At 38.7% G+C, this 20,580-nt stretch overlaps 1 protein-coding gene across 6 annotated transcripts in view; it reads left to right on the top strand.

The window, feature by feature from the left end:
• The window catches only part of LOC103032461 (transformation/transcription domain-associated protein), a 134,604-nt gene that overhangs the window by 78,872 nt on the left and 35,152 nt on the right, over positions 1 to 20,580 (top strand). For all 6 annotated transcript variants that reach the window (XM_049464430.1, XM_049464432.1, XM_049464431.1 and 3 more), the window contains 8 exons: positions 1,105 to 1,224; positions 3,744 to 4,031; positions 5,021 to 5,158; positions 6,005 to 6,117; positions 6,491 to 6,626; positions 8,527 to 8,718; positions 18,057 to 18,252; positions 18,522 to 18,787. In XM_049464430.1, the coding sequence (XP_049320387.1) occupies positions 1,105 to 1,224; positions 3,744 to 4,031; positions 5,021 to 5,158; positions 6,005 to 6,117; positions 6,491 to 6,626; positions 8,527 to 8,718; positions 18,057 to 18,252; positions 18,522 to 18,787 (1,449 nt within the window). The remainder of the gene's footprint in view (positions 1 to 1,104; positions 1,225 to 3,743; positions 4,032 to 5,020; positions 5,159 to 6,004; positions 6,118 to 6,490; positions 6,627 to 8,526; positions 8,719 to 18,056; positions 18,253 to 18,521; positions 18,788 to 20,580) is intronic.

Raw genomic sequence — 20,580 nt, 5'->3', positions numbered from 1 at the left:
ACTAAGGCTGGAGCGTTAGCATTAGTGGCTAAACTCTGGTAAGCCAGGGCTATATTAGTCTGGAGTTCGTCCCACTTAGCTAGTTTTAGTATGATATACTCACCTCTGAACGTTGAAAGAGCTAGCGTGGTTAGCGGCTAACGCTAATCCCACTCCAACATTTCAAGCCGGGGTTAGCAGCAGGCTACAGCCCGATAATACTCACCTCTGAGCAGGGAAATAGCGGTTAGCGACTAATGCTAATACTACTCCAGTCCTGGTGATAAAGAACTAAACGGAAACTCCTGTTTAACGCTGTACTTCAGCAGAGTGGTTTTACTGCTCCTTAAAATTGGTACAATTTATACATAAAACACGGTGGATTAAATGGCACACTGATGATTTTTTAGGAAAATTAATGATTTTTAAATGCGCCTTTAGTGTAAAAAAATAATAATAATAATAAATAAATAAAATTGTACATTTTGTCTGTAAAATAGACCAAGACTGTTTGGTATAAGTTTTAAGGTTTTTGCCGTGTTTTACAGCTCTGGTTTTACTTCAAGTGGGTTTAAATTTTGAAGGAGGACACCTGCTCTTTCATTATTTCTTCTGAAATCAAGGGTATTTAAGTGTTTCTACTGCTTTTGTTGTAGTAACTGCCTCTATTATCTAAAGAATGCAACAATAGGTGCCTATTAAAGTAGCTAAATAAATGCCTTTATCTGAAGGGTTGTCCACAAACATTTGTGTAGCCGTATTAATACAGCATGATACTTTGTCCATGTTCATCATTATGTTTTGTTTACCATTCACACACCCTGTCCATTACTGAAGCAATAAATTGCCTTTTGAGAGTTGGGAATATTTTATCCGGGTAAAATTTCAGACTGATAATTTATCTAACATGTATTGCAGCAAAATAAGCTATAGCAGTGTGACTCTTTCACCCAGTACGTTTCAGCTCGAGCTCTTAGTGGGGAGTGGCTGAAAGCTCTGATGGCTGTGCTTTTTGTACGAGTTATCCCATTAGCGAAATGTAATATTTTCGTTGTGTGCCATGGAGAGTGCGGGGAACTGATGAATGAGTGTAATGAAGATGAATGTAATCTGTGTGTTTCTCAGACGGGAGCTCTGCTGAACGCTCTGGTGCAGCTGTGTCACATCTCCACTCCGCTGGCCGAGAAGACGTGGGTGCAGCTTTTCCCTCGCCTCTGGAAGATCCTGTCTGATCGTCAGCAGCATGTGAGTCCACTAGCCACCTGCTGTGTGCGAGCTTCACAGCTGCAGCCTTGCCCTGAAAGCTCTTTAGAACTTGGTGTTAGCTGTAGAGGCTCAGAATGCATTCACACTGGCTATATTGTAGTGGATAGGAAAGTATAGTATAGTATAGTATAGTATAGTGCAGGGACCATCTTCTTATATGCTACGTCCTACATAGTTCTCCTTTCCTAAACACATCCAAATTTTGTATTTTATTATTGTAATTGCCTGGTTTAGTAAGTGTGTTTGGGCAGGGAGGTGTTCAGTGTGTGCTGAACACTGGCTCTTGAGGACGTACAACACTTAAATTCACACTAGGGCCTCCTCAGAGGCGCAACACTTCTCAAAGCTTTAAGCAAGTGATTAAGCCTAAGCTACAAGGTATTAACATGTAGCTGCTAGTAATGAGTAAAATCGAATTGCTGCTATAAGTAGGTTACAATATTTGTGTTAATCATCTTTTTGCAGGCAATGACTGCATAAATCAAGTAGCCACTCCCATCTTATTAATTTATGCCAAGGTATCTTATCCAGCGCAGATGTTTGCTACTTGTGGTTATTGCACAAAGCAGAATTTCTCAGATTAGACAGATAACTTAGACAGATAGCCTAGAGTTTAGCCCATCCTCTAAGACAGGAACTGTGTGGCTTTCTTATTGGACAGTCCAATAAGACTGTCATCTGGGCTTAGGTAATTAGTTCTGCTGACCCTGCAGATTTCATAAAACCTGTGGTCTGTGGTTGGTGGTTTTGCATGACAGTTGAATGGACCCCACATGTCTAATAAAGAGCTCCTTGATCACGTTGAGTGACAGAACTCTTCAGACTCTTTGGACACAGTGAGAACAGTGAGGCTCGTGAAACTTAAGATCTCACTCTGCTTCTGAAACCAGCTGCCACCAAAACACTTAAATGTGACCTGAGGAAGTGTTGAAGTGCTTTACTGATCATAATGCAGATCACATCACTACCTGTCCTGTGCTCAGTGCCCTTAATGGTGTCAGAGGTCGTGTACGTCGGCCCTCACGCCAGTCGGCCCAGCCGGCTCAGAGGAGGCAGACGTTTTGACTCTTTGCCCTTTTCTATAGGGCTTTCGCATGTGGGCCATGGTAATGAGGAGGAAATTCATGCGTTTATGCAAATACCAAGGAGTGTAATGGGCCAGATGTCTTAAGCATTTCTATTCAAATTAAATAGCTTTGATTTGTGATAATGAAAGCTATGAATTTTAAACCGCGTCTCCAAAATAGATCTGCAGAGTCGTTAATGGCTTTGTTTGTTTGTTTGTTTGTTTGTTTTTTCCATTTTGGTAAAGTGGTGAGGAGGAATAAGATGAAATTGGGGCAAATGTTACAAGATCTAAATATGATCATCATATATTAAATGCTTTTATTTTTGCTTATCTTTGTATATAATAAATTGAGCAAAATGACTTAACATTTACACATTGCACTTTTTTAAGCATTTTTTAAGAGCCATATTGACACTATACACACAAGTAACATTTAAAACTGACCTTTTAGATAATGACTAATGACTATGTTAAAAGGTTTATTATTTATTTAAACCCTCCATAAAATGTGTGTTTATAAAAACACTTTCTCCCCATTTCAGATATAAAGTCCTAAGTACGTTTTTTTTGTTTAGACATTCTCACCATATTTACAATAATGCATGATTACTGAGCTAGAAGATACCATTGATAGTGTTTAACATTGATTTGTGTAAATGTAAATAAAAGCATGGTTGAGATTAAGATCTAAATATAATTAGATAAAATGATCATTTACAGGTGCAATTTAAAGAAAGTACACAATATGGTTATCCAATTAAAATGTATTTTACCACTTTAGATATACAATTCTATAAATATCATTATGATTCTTTAAACAGTAGAGCCATATTTGCAATAGTAAATGATTCGTGATGGGTGACAGAGTGGCACATTTTATTAATATCTAGGTTCCTGATCACGCACATTGTCACTTTCCAGTAAAAAAAAAAACATCTCAATTTTTTAGCAATTTTTTGTTTAACTACATCATTTAAACACAAACTCTTCATTATGCTGTGTAAAAAAATCTTGATAAATGGACCAATAGAAATTATCCTATCTAACCGAATTAATCACGTAACATTCCCAGCACTAGTGTAATACATTTAATAAAAATAAAAAAGTATTTCCTGTGTGTTTTGTGTGATGGTGATGGGGTGGTTGTGTAGAGCATAAAGGACACTCTCTAACATGAAAAAGCAACAAATAAAATGGATATAATATAATGGAAATAGGGCACATGCTACAAGATCTGAATATGATTCTCAGATATGAAATGTTTTCCATTTTTCCCATATATGCAGATTTATATTACCAAGAGAGTGGTGCTTCTTAAAACCAGTTCTGATGCTCCCTCCCTCGCCTGATGAACCTCCTCCTCTTTGCTGCTTATGAAGTGCACTCTATGAATAGTGAAACTGACCGCGTGACCGTGTCCTCATTGCAGGCTCTGTCGGGGGAGATGGGACCGTTCCTGTGCAGTGGAAGTCACCAGGCTCAGAGAGACTGTCAGCCCAGCGCGCTCAACTGCTTCGTGGAGGCCATGTCGCAGTGCGTGCCGCCCATTCCCATCAGGCCCTGCGTGCTCAAGTACCTGGGCAAGACGCACAACCTGTGGCTGCGCTCCACGCTGATGCTGGAGCAGCAGGCCTTCGAGAAGGGCCTCAGTCTGCACATCAAACCCAAGCAGAGCACGGAGTTCTACGAGCAGGAGAGCATCACGCCTCCACAGCAGGTATGAGGGGGGCTGTGTGCAACACTGTATAGTCAGTATATCAAGCTGTACTTCAAGCTTGTATCTTCAGTATCCAGTGTAGTGAATGTTGATTTAATGAAAAAAAAATGCTTGGTCTATGCGTTTGATTAAGTTTTATTAAGCTTTTAGCACTGTTCACACTGAACAACACTCAACACCACAGATAATTCATAGAAAAAATATCAGATTCGGCCAAAAATCTGGACACCCATCATTACCTTCCTCCAACAGTAATCACCCCACAAAATCAACCAATCCATCATGAAAACAGCTAAACTGGGATCCAATACCCAACACAACACAACTGGCTATGTAACAAATACTCTCCCTCTCTGTGTGCACACTTACTAACACACGCATACACATACACTTACCAGAGCCTACACAAATACAAATCAAAGCAATACTTATTATTTATTAGTATTTGAATTATTTAGGATTTTTTTTCCTCCACTGATTATTTTTTTGTATTTTTTTCTCCTTCTCTCCCACTAATTACTAATTCACTCTTTACCAACATTTAATTTTTCTTTCTTTTCTTTTGTGAGTTTTTCCTGTCCTTACTCAGTTTTAAATAGTCCTCTAAAGAGAAAAAAAGCTTTTAGCAAAAGCTGTTCAACAGCAGAATTTGGGACATGCCATAATCCCATGACTTTTTCTGTGTCTCATGGAAGCTGTTCCAACCAGATGCCGCCAATCACAATCATTATCACCCACTGTGCTGTCCACTGTGGGTAGTAATGCCATTGCAGTTGCACCAAGAGTGTTGATTATGTACCTCAGAAACAGTGGGTAGTGACCATGCTCATACTTACTTCTCTAATCTTTAAGCAACAGCAGCACCCACAAATAATTAAAATAATTATTTAAATAAATGGCCTTACCCCACATATACAATTACAAAAATTACATTGTTAAAACTGAAAAAAAAAAAAACTCATCAGTATATTTTGTGTTCTTTTTTTCAGGAAATTCTGGACTCTCTGGCGGAGCTGTACTCACTGCTGCAGGAGGAGGATATGTGGGCTGGGTTATGGCAGAAGCGGTGCAAGTTCCCTGAGACCAGCACAGCCATTGCATATGAACAGCATGGCTTCTTTGAGCAGGTAAGAGAACACACACATATACACAGCCTGTCTGTCAGTGCTGCTGTTTATACTCTGTTATTATTGCATGACCACTGCCACATCAGTGTTTGACCATGTCCCAGGAAGCTAAAGGAATGCTGCACCTGTTTTCATGGACAGTTCTAACCAGATGCTGCCAGTCATGATCATTATCGTATTTTTCGCACTATAATGCGCACTTAAAGCACTTAATTTTCACAAAAATTGCCAGTGCCCCTTTTAATCCACTGCGTTTTACCAGTCAGGTTGTACAGTCAATCTGTTGAAGTGCAGCATTATACAGGAGTTTTAGTTTAGTTCTCCTCCACCAGGGCTGGAGTAGCATTAGCATTAGTTGCTAACTGCTATTTCCCTGTTGAGAAGTGAGTATTATTGGCCTGTAGCCTGCTGCTAACCCCGGCTAGCACTGCTGGAGCAGCATTAGCATTAGCCGCTAACGACGCTAGCTCTTTCACCGTTCAGAGGGGAGTACATCGGACTGTAGTGGTTAGCCGCAAATGCTAATGCTCCAGTCTTAGTGCTGGAGAAATTCGGAAATCTAAGCTTACACATTCCTCATACACACATGATCTGGCACAACTTCAGTAATGAAATTAAGGCCTTGCTCAAAAAGAATTCAGCTCTTATAATTCAGGTCAACTTATGCAGGTGCGGACATTCCAAGCCGTCCCCTAAGGCAACATTACATGATCAATTTGCATACTGCTATCCCATGACTTTCGGCAGGTCTGTGTGTAAAATGGAAAGAACTATGTATTAAAGGTCTTCTATGGTCTCTAAAATAAAATATATTACTGTGATTAAATTTTTTCCTCTTTTCTCTAGGCTCAAGAGAGCTATGAGAAGGCAATGGAGAAAGCCCGCAAAGAACACGAGCGGACCAACACCTCTCCTGCCATCTTCCCAGAGTATCAGCTGTGGGAGGATCACTGGATCCGGTAAGTTCCACGACTCCGTCTGCTCTCAGCGCTCGCGTCAGCAGCTCCAGTGCCGTCCTTCAGGCGACATCCTGCCTCAGCTGGCCTCTCTCTCTCTCTCTCTCTCTCTCTCTCTCTCTCTCTCACACTTTCTCTCTCACTTTCTCTCCCTGCTGAAGAGCTGAGCACTCCCTCAAAACTTGGCCCAAGATGACAGACTCCTCTCCTAAAGCCGCACTGAAACCTTGTAACCAATCCAACAGTCGATTCCTGGAATTTTAGCTTGTGAAGTGCTGCTTCGCCCTGGGCCGTGCACTGCATGGCGTGTAGCTAAGTTTATCCAGCGGCCTGTTTTCTACGTTTGTTTATTTTCTTCTCCTCTCTTTTCTTTCAGCTGCTCAAAGGAACTGAACCAGTGGGAGCCGCTGACTGAGTACGGCCAGTCTAAAGGTCACAGCAACCCGTACCTGGTGCTGGAGTGTGCCTGGAGAGTATCTAACTGGGCTGCCATGAAAGAGGCACTGGTGCAGGTAAACTCAGATCCACACTTATACATGCATTTATTTATCTGCTGAAAAGAAAGTCTGGTATGACCTAAACAGAGCTGCAAACAGTCAAATTCCAAAACCTTCAGACGAATCTAGGCACAACTATCCAGTACTATCCAGTTGCACTGCTATCCGGACTTCTGGATATTAGAGAACAAGTTACTAAGCAAACCAGGCCTCACAACTAATATCTGGCTGAGGCCTGATCCAGGAATGCAAAATGAAAAGAAAAGCAAGGAAGTAAAGGGAAAATCAGAGATGGAAACCAATATCCAGCTAAAAGTTAATTTTAGCTTGTCTATTACATCTATTACATGGAATAAATGCAAAAATAATTTGTTAATTTTATAGTGCTTAAAACAAAGGTGTGCTATGCTGTGCTGTGCTATGCCACACAGCTGTTATATTTCTATATACCAGAGAATCAAAGCAGGGCTCATCCAACATTCACAAACCCAAGTAGATAATAGTATTCATGATTCTGAGGTACAATAACAGTGTTGTAAATAGGCCTGGAAAACAACATCTGAGCATTTTCACTCAAATTAATTTACTTAAAAATTTACTTAGAAAAACTAGAAAAAAGATCTAAAAATTAAGACGCATATGCTTATGTTAGCCAAAAACGCTGCCAATAGAGCCTACTCTCTCTGGGTCGGTAGATGGCGCTCTCTCCCCACATCACTCCAAAGGGTGATGTCAATCAGCACAAGGCATCTGTGAGCTGATGTATCAGAATGTATCAGAGTCGCTGAGCTTTCTTCCGAGTGCAGCACTGTGATGCTGTTCGACAATGCTGACAATCAGCAGCAGTTCAGAAAGAGCTGATGGCTGACTTCACATGTATCGGAGGAGGCATGTGCTAGTCTTCACCCTCCTGGTGTTAGCCATCACTAGTGTTTGGAGAAGTCTTAATTAAGGGAATGGGGAATTGGCCTTGTAAATTTGGGAGAACAATAAAGACAAAAATTCTTATTGGAGAGAAAAAATATATATTTATTTCTATAAAACTGGATAATTACATTTACTAAGATTTAGTTTCTTTTGCAGTATAACTGTTGGCTCAATTTTTGCTCTTTGCATGGTGATCAGTTGATCAGTTGTCCAAATAATCATCGGTTTATTCAGATAATAATATAATTGATTGTAGGTCAGCTAATAGAGAATTGGAAGCACAGCGTTGGGCGGAGAGAGGCAAACAGGGAAGCCTTTTCAGGCTGCTTGTTTACGACACTTCGGAAACATAGCCTCCCCGTTGGCAGTTAATTTATGGACCTCACTTTTAAAACAAAGTCGGGGAAAAAAGGACGTGATAGCACTTGACACATTATAAATACTCTTGGCTCGTGTTCAAGGAGACTTGGAACGAATCCATTGAGGTTTCTCTCCTAAGGTGACACCTAATTAAATTGTCCAGAACCGCCGCCCTACTCCCCACCCCCTCTTCCATTCACTTTGCATCTAATATTTACGGATACGTGCTTGAATAATTGCTCAAACATCTGCTAGGAAGTGATTTGTTTTCGTCGTGCCAGGGCACACGGCGCCGCAGCCACAGTAGCAGTGCTTGCTCTCAGGAAGTTTGAATGTCCCTGCTTTCAATTAAACGCCGGCCGATAAGGCCAGTGCTGTCGCGGGGAGATTCATCAAAACGCTGGCCGTGATAAGAGCGCTCTGACCGACAGCCAACACCTCAACACATTGTGTAGCAGAACACAGGCTACTTTCCTTCTGTGGGGTTTTTACATGGATTTCTAAGAATATTCTTCTGCATGACAAAATGAGCTTATTGTTTATACTTTAACAATGCTAAACATTCTTGTTAGGAATAAAAGATTAGGTTTTATGTTATGGTAAAATGTGTGCCTGTGTTTTGTGTCAGGTGGAGCTGAGCTGTCCTAAGGAGATGGCGTGGAAGGTGAACATGCACCGTGGCTACTTGGCCATCTGTCACCCGGAGGAGCAGCAGCTGAACTTCATCGAGCGGCTGGTTGAGATGGCCAGCAGCCTGGCCATCAGAGAGTGGAGAAGATTACCGCACATCGTCTCTCACGTCCACACCCCACTGTTGCAGGTTAGAAACCGACTCAACACATGCATCAGTTTTTTTTTTTGTTTGTTTTTTTTACAGCTTCAGAATACTCAACTCCGGAAAAAAAAAAGACTACTTCAGTTTCTGAATCAGTTTTTTTTATTTAGCTATTTATAGGTATATGTTTGAGTAAAATGAACATTGTTGTTTTATTCTATAAACTACAGACCACATTTCTCCCAAATTCCAAATAAAATTATTTTCATTAAGAGCATTTGTTTGCAGAAAATGAGAAATGGCTGAAAAAACAAAAAGATGCAGAGCTTTCAGACTCAAATCAGTTCAGAAATCAATATTTTATGGAATAACCCTGGTTTTTAATCACAGTTTTTATGCATCTTGACATTCTCCTCCACCAGTCTTACACACTGCTTTTGGATAACCTTCCATTCAACAAACACTTTTAAATTGTATTTTTATGTATTTCAATATCCCTCCAGACATCTCGGCCCACAATACATTTACCTGAGCAGTGCAAATCTAATCATAAATGTACTACTTTAGCAGGGCTATTCCAGTCATGAATGTACCTCAGTAGTGCTCCTCAAGTTACATGTACGGGAAATTTGCACTGAGCCTAGTCTAGCAAACTGGTTAGCTTTTATGTTGCAGCTAAAAAAAAGCAGTTGTTCTGTAAAAGTGTAGAATACTGATAGAGTATTTGCAATTTTCGCTTGCCAAATTTGCTTCTTTAGTTTCTTTTGATATTAAGGGATAATATTTTTTCTTTCACTTTGCTGCAATTACAACCTATAATCTTATAGATTTTACATTCATCACCTGTAGACATTAAATCCATTTCTGCTCTTGGATTTTTAATCACTGGTAGTTAATTGAACTGGTGGTGTAACTCATTAGTCACCTAGTATCTTACCTGCCACTGATTACTAAACGCTCTACTGCAAACTGGTCTCAGTGTTTAGAATTGAAAAAAGATCTCTCAGCTAGATGTTTGGGGCTCTGCTGGGAGGAAAGGTCAGGTACTGATATTGGATGATCAATTCTGGATAATAAATACCTCGTCAACTCATTCTAAAGGTAGTGGAAATAATTCATCACTTTAAATAAAGATTACAAGCTGTATGAGTGCAATGAAATACTTGGATCAGCTTAAATATAAAATAAAGTTGCTTAAAGTGAAGTTAAGATGTTAGTATCCTGAAATGTGCACACATACTGTATAAATACTGATCAAGTATTATGACCTCCTCCTTGCTTCTACAACTGTTTTTAAATACATTAGCTGTAACTTCTACTAGCTGCTCCACCTTGTAGATGTAAAGCCTGAGAGAGAAGCTCTGAATCTGGTGCTGCACAGTTTGTGATGGTCAACCTCTAGTCCTTCACCTCTGGTCACAGGGCTCTGTCCACAGGACATTCTTGGTGGGATATTGGTGTCCAGCATAGACACTAAGGTGTTGAAAAACTCCAGCAGCACTGCTGTGTCTGATCCACTCATACCAGTACAACACACACTACTAACACACCACCACTATGTCAATCTGTGTCACTGTAGTTTTGAGTAAGATCCACCACCCAAATATTACCATATTTTTCACTCTACAGAATGCACTTAAAATCCTCTATTTTTTTTCCAAAAATTGGCAGTGCGCACTGCTGGAGCAGCATTAGCGTTACCTGCTAACCATGTTTGCTTTTTCCCTGTTCACAGGTGAGTATTATTGCCTTGTACCCTTCTCCTAACCCCGGCTAGCAATGCTGGAGTGGGTAGCTTCTAATGATAAAGCCTTAGTGCTGGAGAAATTTGGGAATCTAAGCTTACTGTAAATAAACAAAATAGCTTTTCTCACTCAAATAAAGAAGTGAGTTTTCAGGAGATAAATCTGTGTAGATTAACATCCAGTGCTGGTTTGACTTTTTATTACAGTTTTGTTTACTTAGCTTAGCTTTACTTAACCTCGTTAGCTTCTGTTTCTGACTGAGCGCGCTCTCTCTCTTTCTCTGACTGAACATAACCTGGAATCGGATTCATCCGGTCTGAAGGAGACCGTATCACATCCGCCCAGTTTACAATGATTCTTCCGCATATTCTGTGCAATTACCCATTCTCACCTGAGAGGGCCCTAAATCCCAAAACTTACAGACCTCTTATCAGCTTTAACATGCGCTTTATAACCCAGTGCGCCTTATGTATGAAAATAGACCAGAAAATAGACGTTAATTGACAGTGAGCCTTATAATAAGGTGCACCTTATAGTGTGAAAAATACGATACCTGTTCTGTGGTGTTCCTGTGCAGTCCTGAACATTGAATAACAGAGTGAACGGAGGATAATCAAGTGTGATCTGTACAGTCTGTAATTCTAGAACTACAGAGTGTCTTATATGCTCAGTGGAGCTGAAAAAAATGGATAATCTGTGTTAAAACAAGGAGGTGATCATAATGTTATGCTTAAACGGTGTATGCCAGCTGGCAAACTCCCACAGTCCACTCCTTATTATGCCTATTGATTTTTCTGCTGCACAAATGAACATGCATTGGACCAGATCTTCCATAATAGCGTTTAGTTCTCGGTCAGTTCAGAATAGTAATATCTAGACTCGAGACGCTGGCTGAGTTCCCGCGGCCTGTTCCCTGTTCGCAGCCATGAGGTCTCTAAAGAGACTCTTTGTCATCATGTTTAATACGTGAACAATCATGCTATTGTGGGAGGTGGTAAAACTCACTTTGCACTTGTCTCTTACATAATTGCCTTTTTCTTTAGTATTTTTACACTTTTATTCACCACGCGTCTTTTTCCAGGGTCTCCTTCTCCGGCTGTGCTCTTCTAACCTGTTCAGAAACGACTGTGTGTTTAGACTGGGCCATTGTGGCTATGAATAGGCTGGTATTAATATTCAACATGAGCTCTCTACATACAGCGCACTGAGTGGCACATGCATAATCAGACACGCCGTGCGCACAATGGTGGAGGTGATGGGTGGCTGTAGATTACCTCTTCCATGCTCACCGCTCACCCAAGCTGCAGGAGACCAGAGTTTCTCAGGCCGTTATCGTTCATCTGTGCAGTAATGGGCTGTAATGGAAAAGAGGCTTAATTAATGCTGGAGTTTTCTGCCTCAATGTTTTTAAACACTGTATCTGAGCGTACTGTCAGTGACAGGACTGTGTATAATCAGCATCTCAGAGGTGTAATCCATCTAAAGACAGGTATGTGGTTCATTAGCTTTTGACACAAGCTTTTTACACAAGATAATTAAAAGTATACAACTCTGGTGAAAAAAAAAATTGGGAGACTACTTCAGTTTCTCTGATTTAGCTATTTATAGGTTTATGTTTGAGTAAAATGAACATTGTTGTTTTATTCTATGAACTACGGACAGCGTTTCCCCCAAATTCCAAATAAAAATAGTCATTTTAATAGAGCATTTATTTGCAGAAAATGAGAAATGGCTGAAATTACAAAAAAAGATGCAGAGCTTTCAGACCTCAAATAAGAAGTTAAGAGTTCAGAAATCAATATTTGGTGGAATAATCCTGTTTTTTGTTTGTTTTTTTTTTTTTGCATATTTTTTATGCATCTTGGAATGTTCTCCTCCACACGCTGTTTTGGATAACTTCATGCCACTCCTGGTGCAAAAAATCAAGTAGTTCAGTTTGTTCTGATGGCTTGTGATTATTCATCTTCCTCTTGATTATATTCCAGAAGTTTTAAATTTCTTCTTTTTTCCAGAGTACTTTCAAATGAGAATAATATGCATAGAAAGTATTCAGTGTCCTGATGTACTATAATTCCTTTGTTTAAAAGCATTTATGATGATGTCTATACAACTCTATGGCCAGTTCTACCATCAGTCATATTAAAAAAAAAAAAAAAAAAGGTTATTTTTTAATAAAAAATTAAATAGAGCTAACACTTACGGTAACACTTTACAATAAGGGTCACAGACAACAGTACTTATAACAGTAATAAACATTGTTAAACAGTTAAGTTATGGCTGAAATAATTATAAATTGGTGCTAGTTAAGACATTACTAAATTGTAATGTTTCATAATGTTATAAATAATAATACATTGAGACTTTAGTTAAATGATTTTTTTAATGGTTAATAATGTCTTGTTTTTGTTCATAGTCTCAAGTGTTTGTTATTGATTTGGTAATTTTTGATAATAGTAAGTGCTAAAATTAAGTTTAATTTTTTTATTGAACAAAGTGTGAGTTGAATGTAAAACTTACTTTCTTTTAGGCATTTAACATTAACTAATAATAGTAAATAATAAAAATAGTTCAAAAATGTAGGTTAAACAAAAATAATTGTTTTCCATTTTCAACAACCAACAAGTTAAACAATAAGATTTATGCTTTGATTTATGTTTTATAAGATTCACAAGTATGTTTTAGGCTGACATTATCAGTTATTGTAATTTTTTTCATATGGGTTTGATCCTAATAGATATTAATAAATATTTGTTGGCTCATATTTAGTAACACTACCTGTAGATCACTCCACATTTTTGATTTACTGCGTCTGGATTACTGTAGATGCGTTATGTTCATCTGAAGCATGGCTTTGTGTTTGCTTTCTTGATGTCGGGGAGTGTGTGAGTGTGTGAGTGTGTGAGTGTGTGAGTGTGTGAGTGTGTGAGTGTGTGAGTGTGTGAGTGTGTGAGTGTGTGAGTGTGTGAGCAGTTTACTGTGGGATTTTCCAGATTACTGGCTGTGTTTTCTCCTGCTTCTAAAGTGCTGCACAGGTAGCAGAGAAAAGCCTGCTTTTCACACAGTCCAATAGAAGCGATTAAAAGTGACAGCAGAAGCAGAGGGATGAGAGAGAGAGAGAGTGAGAGAGTGAGGGAGTACAGCAGTAAGTTTAAAATGGCAGTAATTACTTTTCTCCTCATCAGATAGTGTTTGATTAAATACCTGCAAGAAAATTACATTTGCATGATGAATGGCCAGTCGGAATGAAGGGTATAACGTGGCATCAGCTGATATTAACTGATAATAGTGAAAAATATTGTATTTCCTCATTTATTTAGTTTCCGGAGCTGTGAAGTGGTCCACGCAACTTGATTTGAGACATTTTTATCGTTTTTAAGCGGGTATCTTCTCTATGTGTGTTATCAGACTCTTCTGTGTGTGTGTTGTGGGAGTGGGTGGGTTTTGATAATTGCAATTGTCATTATTATTATTGGACAGAGCAAACAGCTTATCTTTTGTGTATTTCATTTCGATTCTGAGTGGTGCACACATTTGTTAAAATGGTTACCATTTACCGTGTTTTTCGTGTTATAAGGCACCATCAATGAACATTTATTTACTATTCTATTTTTCAGATAATTAGCAGTTCATCCCACATAGCTTGTTTTAACATGGTAAACACGCAGGCTACAGTCCGATAATCCTCCCCTATGAACAGTGAAAGAGTTAGCGTTAGCAGCTAATGCCAATGCTGCTCCAGCTGTGCTAGCCGGGGTTAGCAGTAGGGTACAGGCCGATAATACTCACCTCTGAATGGGGGAAATAGCAGTTAGCGGCTAATGCTTTACTGCTGCTCACAACCTGACTGGTAAAATTCATACGTAAGGTGCACCGGATTAAAAGGCGCACTGACTATTTTTGAGAAAATTAAAGGATTTTAGTGAGAAAAATGATATATTTAGTGTTTTTAGCAGACGCCCTTATTCAGAGCATCTTACAAAGTGCTTCGTTGTTTAAATATCCACAGCTAGTTTGTAGAGAGAAAATCTGAAAGATAATTCGGTAATGTTTAAACACTTGGGGAGGGGGAAAGAGTCTTCAGTCTGTGTTTAAAGACAGAATGCTTACAGATAATGTGAGCCTGAGCTGTAAGGAGCAGCACCCAAACTAGATAGTTCAGATAATTATGGGTTATGTTGAAGAAAATGGAAAGATACACCAAAGATCAAAAAGTGCAATGTAGAATTGTTTTATTTTATGATCCAATTCAGGGTAATTTGTGGCAAATCAGTGTTTGTGCTGGTTAGCTGCAGTGCTAACAGCCAGGCTTAGCTAATAGAACCGTGCCCAGGTGTGTATGAATGTGTTTATCACACGAATTGTGGCACTTTTGATTAGTAAGATTGTGATTTATTTGACCGCAATTAACTTTTTTGGTACAAGCTGCTCAGTTGCTTAGTTATATTGCCTTATACATTTTCTCCATGTTACTTTCCTATTGTTGTTTCCTATGGTTGTATGACCGCTGTCACAAAGGTCCTTGATGATATTATCACGGCATTAGACAGCAAGAAGACCTGTATAGCTGCCTTCATTGACCTAGCCAAAGCCTTTGATTCAGTTGATCATAGAGTTCTCCTAAGTCGGCTTTCTAGTATTGGTTTGTCCACCTCCTGCTGTGATTGGTTTGCCAGCTATTTAGTAGGCCGTGTTCAGCAGCTGAAAACAGAAAACTTTCTGTCCGAGCCACTAGCCATATTTAAAGGTGTACCTCAGGGTTCCATTCTGGGTCCAACCTTGTTTTCTATCTACATTAATGATGTAGCCAAAGCTGCTGGTAATTCACATATACATCTTTATGCTGATGATACCATTCTATATTCATTTGGTCCCTCACTTCACTCTGCAGCTTCTACACTTCAACTTAGCCTCACCTCCATTGAGCAGTCCTTTCAAAACCTCCATCTCCGTCTTAACACTAATAAGACTAAGTGCATTATTTTTGGTCTAAAAAATGACGCCACTAACCCTCCCAAGATCAGCTGTGCCAATGGCACAGCTTTGGAATATGTTAATGTTTATAAATACCTAGGCATCTGGCTGGATTCTTCATTGTCTTTCACCACACACATCAATAACTTGCAGATGAAAGTTAGATCTAGACTTGCCTTTCTTTTTCGTAATAAAGCCTCTTTCACTCATGCTGCTAAACACACTCTTGTCAAGATGACAATACTCCCAATTTTGGACTATGGTGACGTCATTTATAAAATGGCATCAGGCACTGCTCTTAGGAAATTGGACACTCTTCATCATTCAGCAATCCGCTTTGCCACTAACGCTCCTTTCCACACTCATCACTGTGACCTTTATAAACTGGTCGGCTGGCCCTCCCTTCATACTCGGCGGCTCCATCACTGGTTTAATTTAATCTATAAAGCAATATTGGGAAAGACACCACATTATCTCTCCTCTCTACTTGACATAGCCCGTAATACGTATCATACTAGGTCAAGTAACTGCATTAAGCTCACCATTCCAAAAACCCGTACTATTTTTGGTCGTAACTCCTTTCGTTTTGCAGCAGCAAATGACTGGAACGCCTTACAATGCACATTGAAATTTGAAATTTTAACTAAATTTACCACTTTCAAGCAAAAAATTGAGCATATCATAGTTGATGACTGTTCCTGTTAGTCTTTACAAGTCCTTGTTCTTTGTGTCTTTTATTGTTGACATGTTTTTAGTTTTGTGTTTTATCTATGTTTATGTGGTGCCTATTTCTATAGGGCCAGGTCATGTTTGTAAATGAGAACTGGTTCTCAAACATTTTACCTGGTAAAATAAAGGTTAAAAAAAAAAAAATTGTAGACTGAATGATACACATTCACATTACTATACATGTGTAAGATTTTGGACAGTTTATGAATACAAACAGTGCACAAAAAATATCAAAACTTACTATTAATTTATGCATACTAATTACATATAAAAAGAGATTATAGTTGAGTATTTTGATTACACAAAATTATGTCTCTTAGAGGTCCTCATTTACCTTTGTGTTAAAATGCTTTTGAGAGGCCTAGTCCTTTGCAGGTGCTGTTTCCTGTTTAAATAAGCCAAACAGTAATGCTGGTAATTCTGTCAATTAAAATTCCTGCAAAGTATTATCAGTTCATATTTTTGTGTATACAATTTGTTTAGTCTGAAAAATTATTAGACTGAAAGGAAACAGTTCATTGGCTGGCTTTTTGGCCTGTTCTCTGGTGTTCTCCTGTCCCTCACAGTAAATGGGTTAGAAGATACTTTGATCCATCCATTTTGCTCAGCCACATCAGACTTCATTCCGCTGTATTTTTCTTTTTTCTTATCCAATAAGGATCGTAAGCCTGTAATACGGCTGCAGTAATGGGTTGGAGATTCCTCTGTGCTCAGGAGTGTGTGATGTGCCTGGAAGGTGTTTGAATAGGCAGAACAAAATGATTCATAGAATGTAACACCTTTAATGAACTTCTTCAGAAGTAAGACCTTTCTGATTCCAGTCTGAGATGGATATTTCAAAGCTGATACCGTGCTGAGGCTGTTAATTATACTGGAAACTGAATGAAACGATTGAAATTCCTCACCTTTTATAATTGAGCTACTTCAGCTTCTCATCTCTCTGTATAAACTAAGATTTATATAAATTGATTTGGAATCTTTTTTTTGTGTGAAACTCTTAAAACCATCAAAAAAGTTTTTTTTAACTATTTGTATTATTATTATTATTATTATTATTTTTATTATTATTTTCTGCCCCCACCTTATTCTTCTCCAGATGCAAAGCTCACATGGATTGCCAGGTTAAGGACACTGAACCTACATAAGGCATAAAATAAGTTTAAGAACTTCTACATTGATGATGTATAATCACATTTGTAGCCACATTGGGTGAATATAGAGTTGGAGACTTTCGGTTTCTGTTGTATAGTTCTTTCATGCTTGTTGAACTGAATCTCTTCTGCTCTATCGTTGTGACTGAGAGCAGTTCCTGGTAGCATGTTGTTGTTGTTAGCCAGCACTAGTCTGGATCAACTAACTTTTCTCTAATAGTCGTCTTGGTGCCTTGATACTGGCTGAAACACTGCCGCCCAGAGATGTCCGTGCTGAAACTTATAATTTCATAAGTTTAGTACCAGGATTGTTTATATAAAGCTCTGGTAAAATAAGAGACCTTAAAAAAAAAAGTTTTTTTTTTTTTTTTTTTTTTTTACCAAATTAAAAAATATAATCAAGAGAAAGATGGATAATCTCAGCCATCAAACCAAGCAGAACTGCTTGAATGTTTGCACCAGTAGTGGCATAAAGTTATCCAAAAGCAGTGTGTAAGACTGGTGGAGGAAAACGTGCCAAGATGCATAAAAAAACTGTGATTAAAAACCAGGGTTATTCCACCAAATTTTGATTCCTGAACTCTTAAAACTTTATGAATAAGAACTTGTTTTCTTTGCATTATTTAAGGTTTGAAAGTTCCGTGTCTTTTTTTTATTATTTCAGTCATTTTGCATTTTCTGCAAATAAATGCTCTAAATGACAATATTTTTACTTGGAATTTGGGAGAAATTGCCGCAATGTTGTAAAAATTTCTTATCTGTCCATCATCTTGTCTTTTTCAAACAGGCTGCCCAGCAGATTATTGAGCTGCAGGAAGCGGCTCAGATCAACGCAGGTCTCCAGCCCGCCAACCTCGGCCGGAACACCAGCCTCCACGACATGAAGACTGTGGTGAAGACTTGGAGGAACAGACTGCCCATAGTGTCTGACGACCTTTCACACTGGAGCAGCATCTTCATGTGGCGCCAACACCACTACCAGGGTATGTTAGTGAACCCTCCATAAGGAAGGGGTTGTAGTGGAGGAGGGATGGCACTATAACATATAGAGCTTCAGAGCTTCAAGGCCAGAACCACTAGATCAACAGCCACACTAGATCAACACTTGATTCTTGATTGTATTTTTTTTATTTCTACATTTTACAACAGTGCTTTGGTAAATAAAAAAAAAACAATTCACCACAATATATACGTCTAAATGACTATTACATTGGAGTGAACATATCTGGTAACATTGGGTCTCTCTATCCAGCCATAGTGTCTGCTTATGAGAACAACACCCAACACGATCCCAACACCAATAACGCCATGCTGGGTGTCCACGCTTCCGCCTCGGCCATCATCCAGTACGGAAAGATCGCCCGCAAGCAGGGTCTGGTCAACGTGGCCCTCGACATCCTGAGCCGAATCCACACCATCCCGACCGTGCCCATCGTGGACTGCTTCCAGAAGATCCGACAGCAGGTCAAATGCTACCTGCAGCTGGCCGGAGTCATGGGCAAGAACGAATGCATGCAGGTGAGTGAACTGTTTGGAGGAGATATATATTTTTTTGTTTATTTGAGTATAATTCTATAGTACGGTTTTGAAATATTATTATGGTTGCACAATGCAAATCAGTTATCAGTATATTATTTTTCTTCTTTTTTATTTTCACTGCAGTTCTCAAAATATCAACACTGTTCCAACTCCATATTGTGTGATTGCGTGGGCTTATATATAAAATTTTGATCAAATGCCTGATTTTTAATTTTTTTTTTTAAACCTCACAATAAATAATCAATAGGGAGCAACAGTGCTTGCCCATCTGTTGTTCTTCTGCTCAAACGAAACTTACCATTTAGTACAGTGTCTACAGGTCCCTGAGAGGAAAATTACTGTCTTTTTGACTTACACTTACACAGTTATTTGTCATTTAATTTTTTCATCCCTTATTCATCTAATTCACTGATATCCAAACTATAGATTTTTATGGTCTTGACAGACATTAATATCTGTTTCTGTTGCACTGATGCATTTTACACCCCTGATGTTGCTGTTTGATCTCTTGTTGATTTTTTAAAATTGTTCATCAGTTGTTTGCAGCTTCTTTATACATGAACCGTTATGTTTGTTCAACTTTTTTGTTTTATTTAATACCTATTTTTAACTTATTTATTTTATAGGGGGATTCAACTTACTATTATTATTATTATTATTATTATTATTATTATTATTATTATATTTATTGTACCACTTTAAAATAGGGCTCCTTTATAAAGGGTTTATACATAGTTTGTGAAGGTGTTTTTTAATGGCTGTAAATTAAGTTGTATATGCTTTAAAAATATTAATAAGCACTTACAACACATAGAACAACTTTTTTATATTTATTTAACATATTCAGTCAGTTTAGTCATTTAACATTCGATTTAATATTGTCAATTTAATATTGTAATGTTGTTATAGATAAATAAATAAAGTTATTAACAGAAATGTTAACGCTGGCTGATAGAAAAGACAAAGCAAGATAAGCATCTAGTAATTTCTGAGGTTTAACAGTATAAATTATTGTGAAATCACTATTTGGATGTGTTGTAACTGCTCATTAATGGTTTATTACCTAATTAATAACCATTAATAAACTCCTTTGTAAACTATTTATAAAGGAGATAAAGTGGTACCATTATACTATTACTTGGTACCATTATTATTACTTCTAACATTTCAGGTTAAATGTTTTCTTCCTTCTGGACTCTCTGATGTATTGTTACACCGCTGATGCTGCTGTTTGCTCCCTCATTGATTTGGTTTCATAGTTGATCAGTTGTTTTGAACTTATTCCAGAGCTTTATTGCTGCACAGCCAGCCTTCCTCCTCTTATCAGCTCCAACATTGGCCGTGTTCATTTGACACGGAATTACAGAGCGACAGCCCCTATTCCACTTCTGTTTACACCTCTCCTTTATTGAATCCCACACTTTGGCTTTAACAAGGCTCTTAATCCAAATAAGACCACTCTCTCATTACTCGCAGAAGGACTCTCGCGCCGCTGTCAGTTAGTCGTGAGCGGCAAAAGGAATAGGCCGAGCATCCTCTTAAGCCTGATTAATGGGACTGCCCCAGCTGAGCGCAGGTCATTAAAGTAGCATTGGATTTAATAAGAGCTGCTCTCAGTCCTGTCGCGTCCACTTCTCGCTCTCCCTCCCTTCATCATTACTCGGCCTCAGTCTCTCCACCGCTGCCTCTTACCTGATTCACACTGATGGCAGTAGACACCTGCGGGGTGCAGAGAGCAGATCTGACCTTACCTGTGCCTGTTTTTCCCAAAC

This window comes from Astyanax mexicanus, chromosome 15 (genome assembly GCF_023375975.1).
Source record: "Astyanax mexicanus isolate ESR-SI-001 chromosome 15, AstMex3_surface, whole genome shotgun sequence".
NCBI classification, from domain to species: domain Eukaryota; kingdom Metazoa; phylum Chordata; class Actinopteri; order Characiformes; family Acestrorhamphidae; genus Astyanax; species Astyanax mexicanus.
Note: the sequence above shows the minus strand (reverse complement) of the source record. Positions and strands in the feature narration are given on the sequence as shown.